Raw genomic sequence first — 11046 nt, forward strand, 5'->3', positions numbered from 1 at the left:
AATCCGTCGAAGATGCCTCCTGTCGGTGACGTTATTCCCACGTTCTTCCAGTTGGCGGGCGATTTCACTTTACACTTATCACAACCGAAAACTACCGGATCCTACCGACTGCGCCACTTATGTTTTTTGTCGTTCGAGATACGTTTTTAAAAAAAACTAAACAATCGACCTGTCCGCTCGAGTGAAGAAATACGAATGAATTTTATTGTTAACTAATTATTATGGAACCTAGCTGGGGAATACTTTATGCTGATACTGGCAAGAACCATCAATCATGGGCGTCGGTCGCGGCTCCAATAACACCGGTGCGGAATGTGCAAGGTGTTGGTCTCCGGTTACGTCCGGTCCAATGTGGCTAGCTTAGAGTTGGACGCTAACAGTTGCCGTTCCAGCAATTTGACTCTGGTTGCATTTACGTCCGTAACTCATGTACTGTCACAAAATCGTAGACCCCTCCCCCTTCAGCATGTGCCATCATTTTTGAACGACCCCTTATCTGTTTATCCGGAAATCCGTTTTCGTGCATTAGCTGCCATAGCTGGTCCCGATCGATTGTATCATTTGCGGCAGCAGGGACTATGTCCAAGGGCGTTATGACCCCTCCCCACGGCGTCTGCGAGTTGGGGGGCCTACCTAGGATGTGGTGGGGTTCGACAGTGGGCTCTGTTAAGCTTCTACAAAAAGCTGCATGTGTCCGCAAGCAGGCTCTATTAATGCGACCATGTGCCGCTCAAAGCGCACAGGAGCCCAGTGAGTGCCAATTGGCATGGGGAGTGCTGGTTCAGCAGAGAGCGAGTGATCTGCTTGTGTTGAGGCAGGAGTGTTATAGTGCGTCACCACTATTGTCACCTCGAAGCACGGCAGAAGTTTGAGTATGGACTGTGCATGCCAGAGAAGTGTCGTAGCGTCGTATCGTTGATTGGTTGGTTGATTGGAGAAGCTGCTTCGGCGGCAGGGTAGTAGTGGGTTGAATCCACACACCCACAGTCAGGCACGGGGAGTGCCTACTGGTAGGTTAGCGCGTGGTCAAGACACGGCAGTGGAGTGTGAGAGTGAGTATCCAAGTAAGTCTCAAATAGTTTTTTTTTTCTAACGAAGGTAGTGGAAATCTGCAACCAGACCCTTGCGGAGGCGAACCCAGGGAGTGTGGGGAGGGGATCACCACTTCCGACCCACTAAAACCAACCCAAGCAACACCCCTTGTTTCTCACTGAGTAACAACAACTGTGGTGTGACTTACTAAAGGTCTGACTTATGCACACCGCGTCGTATTTTGACCTCCTTTGTGACACAAAAAGTGCAAGGGGTGGAGCCTATTTGCTACATCTTGCGGCTACAATGAAAATAAAAACACAAAAACCAACCGGGAATCAAATCATGGACCTTGAGATTTGTAACCTTTTACTATAACCATCACACCATCAATTATATTTGGAGATTCTGCTACAAGTGCACTACATAAACAACAAAGTCATTTGTAACTTCATTGTACCTTATACGGAACATGCAGGGGACTGTCAAAAATAAAATACTGCTCAGCTGAGCTCAAAGTGTTTTGCAACATATCAGAAACATTGTCGTAACAGCAATGAACCGAAGTGTTATTAATTCTGCAACTTATCTGTTTTTTTCTGATATGAAACACATCGAATTTTAAACCACCCAAGAAGTCAGATGGGTAGAATATTGCGATGCCACTTAAACGGAAATGAAACTTTGTGTTTTTCTGAAACTGGGAAGTGGCTTTAATGTAACTCGATGTATTGCCAATGTCTTCAATACCATTTATTTGGAACAAACACCTATTTCAAAGATGTTGCGTGTGCTGCTTGGTAACTCCTTCCTCTCCAGTCATTCCCCCGGCCCGCAATTAATCAATACTTCGGGGGATGACTATTGTACATTGCGCCCCCTACATGACGTACATGCAACACATTTGTACAATACACACTGGCACCACATGTGCCCCAACACTCTCCTGCCTATGTTGCTCGAGTTACAGCAAGAGAAACTACGGATAACCTGCAGGGGGTACCCCATGCTGCCATCTCACAACACAGACAGTCCTCATTCAGTATGGTGTTCACCCCGTCCTGCAACAGGGTGGCACCACTTGTCTACCAAGCCGGAGGCGACCCTAGGTTGGTGGCTCCTATGCCGCTCCTACCTCAGCTACGAGGCAGACCCTTTCATGTCTCCTATTTCTGAGGTGCCGCAGAAGCATCAACCCCCGACACTCCCGACAACACTCCCGACCCCCGACACTGCCAGTCATAGCGAGACTTTCGTGTCCCCTACTTCTGAGGTGCTGCAGGTGCTGCCCCCCGACACTCCTGCCAGGCCTAGCGAGACTGCATTTAATCCGTCCCTGGCAGCCGGATCACACTACTGCCTAAGCAGTCACTCGGACCATACGTACCATGCGAGTCTAACTTGCATGCTCGCTCATACATTCAGTCTCTATCACTTGCACCATTTGTGCACCACTCTCCAGACATTCAGTCACTCACACAGTGGGGTTGTAATACCCCCAGCTCCCATTTGTATCCACTCTGTGCATCATTTGGGCGTGGAACACCTGGCATGTCACGCGTGCCTAACACTCACCTACCCGGGCTTTTATGCTGCCAATAGGTCTCGGAAAGGTACTTTGCAGGTAGTGCCCCCTATTGATATTTCGAAGCCCTGGTAGTCCTCCGTCAGTGTGGTGGTTTCCCATCCAACAACGGAGTGGCACCACTTACCTTACATATCTTCAATTTCTGAGGTGCCGCAGAGGTGCCCTGACACTCCTACCAGGCATAGCGAGACTTCGTGTCCCTAATTCTGAGGTGCCGCAGAGGTATCTGTCCCTGACACTCCTGCCAGGCCTCACTAGACTTCAGTCATTCTAACACTACCGACCATGCGTACCATGCGAGTCTTACTTAGGGTTGGAGCCCAAGAAGGGTTTAGTGGGTGAGAGTCCTACACTCCAGTGCACTGCCATGCGGTAGCTTAGCAACTACTACGCGTGTGCTGGGTCAGTGCATAATGCATTACACCTTGGAAAAAAAAAATACTAATATGCGGCTTTGAAGTCGAGAAATAGATGATGTGTGGGTACGTTGTATTCGCGGCATTTCTACAATACCTTACGTACGGCAAACACCTGATCTGTAGTAGAGTGTTCACCCATAAATCCTGCTTGGTACTACCCCACGAACTCTCTTGCAATTGGTGTTAGTCGGCGGCATAAAATTTCGGAGAGTACCTTGTAGGCGGCGTTCAGCAATGAGATTGCGCAGTAGTTGCTACAATCCAGCTAATCGCCCTTTTGTAGTTGGGACACACGACACCGTCCATTCACTCCAGCGGCAGAACCTTCATTCATTTATTAAGTTAACATCTAAACAGATAACACTGAATAAACAATTTGACGCCACAATGCACGGTTCGAGGCCGCATCTCTCCATCCTCGGATACGCCCCACGCTCGCCAAGTCGTTTTGCACCTGGTCTGCCCATCTCGCTCGCTGCGCTCCACGCCGTCTCGTACCTGCCGGATCGGAAGCGAACACCATCTTTGCAGGGTTGCTGTCCGGCATTCTTGCAACATGTCCTGCCCATCGTACCCTTCCGGCTTTAGCTACCTTCTGGATACTGGGTTCGCCAAAGAGTTGGGCGAGTTCATGGTTCATACTTCGCCGCCACACACCGTCTTCTTGCACACCGCCAAAAATGGTCCTAAGCACCCGTTTCTCGAATACTCCGAGTGCTTGCAAGTGCTCCTCGAGCATTGTCCATGTTTCATATCCGTAGAGGACAACCGGTCTTATAAGCGTCTTGTACATGACACATTTGGTGCGGTGGAGAATCTTTTTCGACCGCAGTTTCTTCTGGAGCCCGTAGTAGGCCCGACTTCCACAGATGATGCGTCTTCGTATTTCACGACTAACGTTGTTGTCAGCCGTTAGCAAGGATCCGAGGTATACGAATTCCTCGACCACCTCGAAGGTATCCCCGTCTATCGTAACACTGCTTCGCAGGCGGGCCCTGTCGCGCTCGGTTCCGCCCACAAGCATGTACTTTGTCTTTGACGCATTCACCACCAGACCAACTTTTGCTGCTTCACGTTTCAGGCGGGTGTACAGTTCTGCAACAATGTTCGGCCGACAATGTCCATGTCATCCGCGAAACAAATAAATTGACTGGATCTGTTGAAAGTCGTACCCCGGCTGTTACACCCGGCTCTCCGCATGACACCTTCTAGCGCAATGTTGAACAACAGGCACGAAAGTCCATCACCTTGTCTTAGTCCCCGGCGCGATTCGAACGAACTGGAGTGTTCGCCCGAAATCTTCATACAGTTTTGCACACCATCCACCGTTGCTTTGATCAGTCTGGTAAGCTTCCCAGGGAAGCTGTTCTCGTCCATAATTTTCCATAGCTCTACGCGGTCTATACTGTCGTATGCCGCCTTGAAATCAATGAACAGATGGTGCGTTGGGACCTGGTATTCACGGCATTTTGAAGAATTTGCCGTACAGTAAAGATCTGGTCCGTTGTCGAGCGGCCGTCAACGAAGCCGGCTTGATAACTTCCCACGAACTCATTCACTAATGGTGACAGACGACGGAATATGATCTGGGATATCACTTTGTAGGCGGCATTAAGGATGGTGATCGCTCGAAAGTTCTCACACTCCAGTTTGTCGCCTTTCTTGTAGATGGGGCATATAACCCCTTCCTTCCACTCCTCCGGTAGCTGTTCGGCTTCCCAGATTCTGACTATCAGTTTGGGCAGGCAAGTGGCAGCTTTTCCGAGCCCATCTTGATGAGCTCAGCTCCGATATCATCCTTACCAGCTGCTTTATTGGTCTTTAGCTGTTGAATGGCATCCTTAACTTCCCTCAAGGTGGGGACTGGTTGGCTTCCATCGTCCGCTGAAATGACGTAGCCATCTCCTCCGCTGCCTTGACTTTCACTGCCTGTACTCTCAGCGCCATTCAAATGTTCCTCGTAGTGCTGCTTCCACCTTTTGATCACCACACGTTCGTCCGTCAAGATGCTCCCATCCTTATCCCGGCACATTTCGACTCGCGAGACGAAGCCTTTGCGGGATGCGTTGAGCTTCTGATAGAACTTGCGTGTATCTTGAGAACGGCACAGCTGTTCCATCTCCTCGCACTCCGCTTCTTCCAGGCGGCGTGTCTTCTCCTGAAAAAGGCGGGTTTGCTGTCTCCGCTTCCGTCTATAACGTTCCACGTTCTGCCGGGTACCTTGCTGCAGCGCGACCGCCCGCGCTGCGTCCTTCTCCTCCAGAATCTGTCTGCACTCTTCGTCGAACCGACGTTGTTCTCCGCTGCGTCGTTAATGGCTGCTTTGACTGTATTCCAGCAGTCCTCAAGAGGGGCCCCATCGAGCTCACCCTCTTCCGGCAACGCTGCCTCGAGATGCTGCGCGTATGCAGTGGCGACATCAGGTTGCTTCAGTCGCTCTAGGTCGTACCGCGGCGGTCGTCGGTACCGAACATTGTTGATGACGGATAGTTTTGGGCGCAGTTTAACCATCACCAGATAGTGGTCAGAGTCGATGTTAGCGCCACGACATGTCCTGACGTCGATAATGTCGGAGAATTGCCGTCCATCAATCAGAACGTGGTCGATTTGTGATTCTGTCTGCAGTGGTGATCTCCAGGTGTACCGATACGGGAGGCTGTGTTGGAAGCGTAGGTGCTGCGAATGGCCATATTCTTGGAGGCGGCGAAATCAATTAGTCGTAGGCCGTTTTCGTTCGTCAGCCGGTGAGCGCTGAACTTCCCAATAGTCGGTCTAAACTCCTCCTCTTGGCTAACATGAGCGTTCAAATCTCCTATGATGATTTTGACGTCGTGGCTTGGGCAGCTGTCGTACTCACGTTCCAGCTGCGCGTAGAATGCGTCCTTATCATCATCAGTGCTTCCGGAGTGTGAGCTATGGACGCTGATTATGCTGAAGTTGAAGAACCGGCCTTTGATCCTCAACCTGCACATTCTTTCATTGATCGCCTTTGCATATCGCCGATCACGCGCCTTTGCATATCGCCCATCACTATGAAAGCTGTTCCCAGCTCGTGTGTGTTGCCGCAGCTCTGGTAGATGGTGATTACCTCTAAACGTTCGCACCATTGATCCCTTCCAACAAACCTCCTGCAGCGCTATGATGCCGAATCCACGGTCCTTGAGCACATCGGCGAGTATGCGTGTGCTCCCGATGAAGTAGAGAGATTTGCAGTTCCACGAACCGAGTTTCCAATCGCCAGTCCCTTTTCGTCGGAGTGGTCTTCGCCGATGGTTCCGGTCCGTACTCTCTTATTGATTATTCGTTGCGTATGTTTTTTTAAAGGCTGGCTTGCAGGGCCTGACACCAAACCCTCCTAAATTTCCGGAGGACCATTCCTCCTTATTCCCGGTGGATCATGGTGCACAGTTTCACTTAGAGTCCCTCGCTGGCACTCGGACGATGATCAGCCGCCCCTAACATGGAGAACAGACGCTGTTGTGAGCCGATCCTGACATGGAGAACAGACGCTCAGTAAGATTTGCACCTCCGGAGAGGAGCGAATCCCCCCTTCCCTGTCAGCATACGACCATAGTTCCCACCGGGGTTGGTTACCCGATCTTCCCTAAGGTTGCTCGTATCTCGGCCAGCACCACGGGGAGGTAGGGATAGGAGTTGCTGGGTAAGAGGCTAAGGACCGCAAGATGGGGTCTATTTTATTCCTTCAGGTACGCGAAGTACCAATTGTACGCTTTACCCAGCATTTGCCGTGCCATATACCGAGATAAAACCCCTCAAAAAAGCTTCAATACCGGGGGGCACCGGTTCTGATGATGCATTAAAACTTGTTTTACATAGAAGTGCGAAAAAATAGGGTCCCCAATGCAAAATGAGCGAGAACGAAGCTTTTTATTATAGCTCCGAGGTGGTGCGACTGCTTATCCGATTCTGTTTTTATTTCATTCCTAAAATATAAAATATAAAATACATGGAAATCTAAATATCTTGGCTGTGCATATGCACAGCACATGTTTCGAAATGGACAGATTGATATGAAATTTGCGAAAAAGAATCCACGTGTCTTGGAGAGACTCGAACCCTCTACATTCTACTCTCTAGATAGGCGTGATAACTCCTACACTACACTGAATAATCACGTTTGCGGAAAAGCCATGGGAATCCGAGTACCAATTTCTAATGCGGTTAGTTCTTTTTTGCAAATTGAATATCTTTCGGATGCTTGATTTGTCCAATCTTCACGTGACCTTTAAGTGGTCTTGTTGTGTAGGGGTTATCACGCCTATCTAGAGAGTAGGAGGTTGAGGGTTCGAGTCCCTCCAAGACACGTGGATTCTTTTTCGCAAATTTCATATCAATTTGTCCATTTCGAAACATGTGCTGTGCATATGCACAGCCAAGATATTTAACAAAAAAATGATTTTCGTACGGCCGAGTTGCCGAATAATATGCAATTAATTGTAATGAAAATTGTTGACGGGAAAGGTCATTTGAAAATTGTTATCATGTGAAAATTTTACCCCTTCACAATACTTCCCCATCGAAACTCCTGTTTTGCTTTGACTAGTTCTCGGTGAGACATCGTTGACACCGCAGTCAAAGCTAGTTGTCTTTTCTCTCTCAGGTCTCATCCATGTATACACGAGAATTAGGAGACCCCACAGAAAAAAAAATCCGTGGTAAAAACTACTATTTTGTAGACTACGCTCTGTTTTTAAAACTACCATGAAATTTCAGTAAATTTTACCACGGTTTCAGAGAAATTCAACACTGTTTAAGTTCATGTGACAACACTCCGCATGGGCCACAGTTGATTTTTACTGCGCGCATGGTAAAATCAAACGGGTTTGTTATCTGCTGAAAGTCGTCGGTGCATATTCTTAAAATAACCCTCGTAATGGTACACGTAAAAAAAATAATTTTATATTATATTATATCAAATCGGGTGATTCATCGTTTGTTTAAATTGGTGTGCACGAAATTCCACTATTAAACAAGCTATTTCGTCGGAATGATATAGGCGAATTCGAGAAGGATCCAGTGGTAGAGTGCGCTGCGAGAGTTTAGGAGAAAAGTCGTCAGAAGCGATTATTTACATTCAAACTCAAATTTTATCCATCCAATTTACTTCACTTTTTGGTATATTTTCACATATTTTCCACTGGCAATGGCTTCTTACAGTCTTTAAGCAGCTGTTGAAGACGAATCCCACCCAAATAAGCCCCGAATTAAAAATCCGGGAATTCATAACCAAGTTAGTGCGGTGGAGGCACTGCAAGAGATCTGCTATTTAATCGGAAAAATCATATGCAAGCGCCCACCGGATGGAAGCTCATCCCAAAGAAAACAATATTTTCTTCCAATTTGCGACTATGGGCCTTTTCACGAGACGTTTAAAAACAGCTGATTTTATCGTCAATTGACAGTTCTTCTATGAAAGTGACAGCTTCGGACTTGCAGGCCTGTTCAGCGGTTGTAAACAAGTGCAGTCTCGGCAGTGTCACATGAAAAGGCCTATTTCAGCTTTCATAAATGGTTGGATTAACCAGAAAACGCGAAAATCGTACTCCCTCCGTATGCTACCAATGCACTTTTTTGACCAACACTCAGCGAACTGGACTATCGAAATTCATAACTGGCGCCTTATGAATATTCGACTGATTATTCCACCAACAGTGCTTCTTATACGCAGTTACCTCTTCGAATACTCAAGCGTCGATGGGCGTGTGGTCTACATACCGGCCTCCCGACCCCGACGTCCATGGTTCGAATCCAGTCTGCCGCACTTCACTTTTTTTTAAATGAAAATCATCATTCATAAGGCAACATATTGAAATTCATACCGATTCCTTGTGGCAAATTTCCATAAGGCGTTTTATTGAAAATCGTATGTCCATTTTCCTCAGTGAACGACACTTTTTCGTAGTTCTTGTGACGACCACCAGATGTCGAAATGATCGATGAGCTTTACTCAAATTCGCCTATTAAATAGGGTGATTAATTGACCCACGCCTGTGTTAAAATCTCATAAGCGTAGGTTGCAACAATCGGCCGATTTTACCCGACGAAATCGGTCGATTCCAGCTGTCAAATTTTCTACGGGGTAGTATGAAAAAAAAATTGTACCCGGGACATGCTGGCTACGATTTGGCGATGGGCTAAACAATAGCCTGCCATAGGGCACTGCACAGAAACATCTCTTTCTCTTTCGTTCCTCATTAATTTTGACGTTTACTGGTCTTGTTGTTTTCTAATTTCTTTACTGCGAGGAAGAGACAAAGCAGTCCGTGCAGTGCCCTATAACATATAAAGTTATTTTTTTACGTGTAGTTTCGACTGCAATATTTTGTTTTTGCGTGTATTGTCTATCCGGAACAAAGTTATACCGCCTTTTATACCGAAGTTGGATTTTTCTCCAGATACAGGCAACTTTCCCAACTTCGGAAGTAGTGCGCTGGATTCGCCTAAAGATGCGCTAAACAACGCATCAATTAGTTTGACAGATAAAACTTCGGAAGAAAGTTCGGTTCGGAAGTCCCGATTTCCGAATTCTAAGTTGGTGCTACGCCGACAATATGCTCTTAGGCCCGTCCAATTTTACACGGTTAGATCACTTTACCCATTAATGGGTAAATTCATCTAACCGTGTACAACGTCTGACGAAGCCTTAACAAATGCCTAACACTTCACATTTCGTTTACTGGGGTGACGGAAGTTCCTAAAGGGCAAGCATGCAGCAAGCCCGTTCCACTTTCGTTCGCGTTCCTATCACCAAACTGTCAACATGAATGAGCTGTCGTTGATCCGAAAAAGATAATAAAAACGAAAAGAATTTACTATCAGTGGGAGTGTTTCCGTATTTTTGTGCAAATTTAAAACATTTTCATCAGGTAAATATTCTGATTGATATCCGATTACACCACAAAGTTCGGTCCGCACTTGATAAACCAATTTAGCTCAACAGAATGGCCGCAACGCTCAAACCTTATCTGACGGCAGTCCGACACACCCTGACTGCGGCGATGTGCTTGACCAACTTTTCCTCCCAGGTCGTCGAACGGCACAACAAACCTGAGGTGGAGGTCCGTTCCAGCAAAGAGCTGCTCCTGACGCCGGTGGTCATTTCGCGAAACGAAAAGGAACGGGTACTGATCGAAACCAGCGTCAACTCCGTTCGGATTAGCATCGCCGTCAAGCAGGCGGACGAGATCGAGAAGATCCTCTGCCACAAGTTCACCCGGTTCATGATGATGCGGGCGGAGAACTTCATTATTTTGCGGCGGAAACCGATCGAGGGATACGACATCAGCTTCCTGATCACCAACTTTCACACCGAGCAGATGTACAAACACAAACTGGTGGACTTTGTGATCCACTTCATGGAGGAAATCGACAAGGAGATCAGCGAGATGAAACTGGCGGTCAATGCGCGGGCCCGTATCTGCTCGGAGGAGTTTTTGAAGCGGTTCTAAGAGCGCTCTGGTACGTGTGGGAATGCATTTACTATTGATCAAATAATGGCAATTGTGTAATTCGTTTTCTGTTGGAATTTATTTTCGTTATGGAAGGTAAGTTATTCTACGACTTGAAAAGGGTGAGTCATCATATCCATTGTATCGTCCCAGTTTCTTTTTAGGATATTTCGGAATCCCTTTTCGATCTCGCAATACCACAAAGTTCAGTCTAAAACCTAATGCTACGCATGTTGGTGATTTATATCTAAAGCACTTTTCAACCAAGTCCATATTCAAGTATTATGTATTTTGTCCGTTTATGATGGAGGTTCAATCCAGTCTAATATGAGCCAAATTTAGGAACAAATATAGAATTTAAATTAAATAGTGGCTGCTTCTTTCAGAGAAAACTCCTTGAAATTTGGAAAGACGCGAGACGACGTAATTCAAAACAAGAACATAGTTATACAATCTCAAAATGCTCATAAAATGGGCCGAGAAATAACGAACGGGCTTACACTCGATTGTGTCAAATTAATGAGTATTCTAAGAACAA

At 46.9% G+C, this 11046-nt stretch overlaps 1 protein-coding gene across 2 annotated transcripts; it reads left to right on the forward strand.

The window, feature by feature from the left end:
• Positions 1–9776: 9776 nt before the first annotated feature.
• Positions 9777–10875, forward strand: LOC134226845 (actin-related protein 2/3 complex subunit 4). Of its 2 annotated transcripts, none has more exons than XM_062707880.1 (3): positions 9777–9926; positions 9993–10604; positions 10662–10875. In XM_062707880.1, exon 2 carries the CDS (start codon positions 10002–10004, stop codon positions 10506–10508), a length of 507 nt encoding a protein of 168 aa, XP_062563864.1. In that variant the 5' UTR covers positions 9777–9926; positions 9993–10001; the 3' UTR covers positions 10509–10604; positions 10662–10875. The 2 variants fall into 2 exon arrangements, with proteins under 2 accessions (XP_062563864.1, XP_062563865.1); XM_062707881.1 differs by having other exon boundaries at positions 10673–10875.
• Positions 10876–11046: the final 171 nt, after the last annotated feature.

Source organism: Armigeres subalbatus, chromosome 3 (genome assembly GCF_024139115.2).
Source record: "Armigeres subalbatus isolate Guangzhou_Male chromosome 3, GZ_Asu_2, whole genome shotgun sequence".
NCBI lineage: Eukaryota > Metazoa > Arthropoda > Insecta > Diptera > Culicidae > Armigeres > Armigeres subalbatus.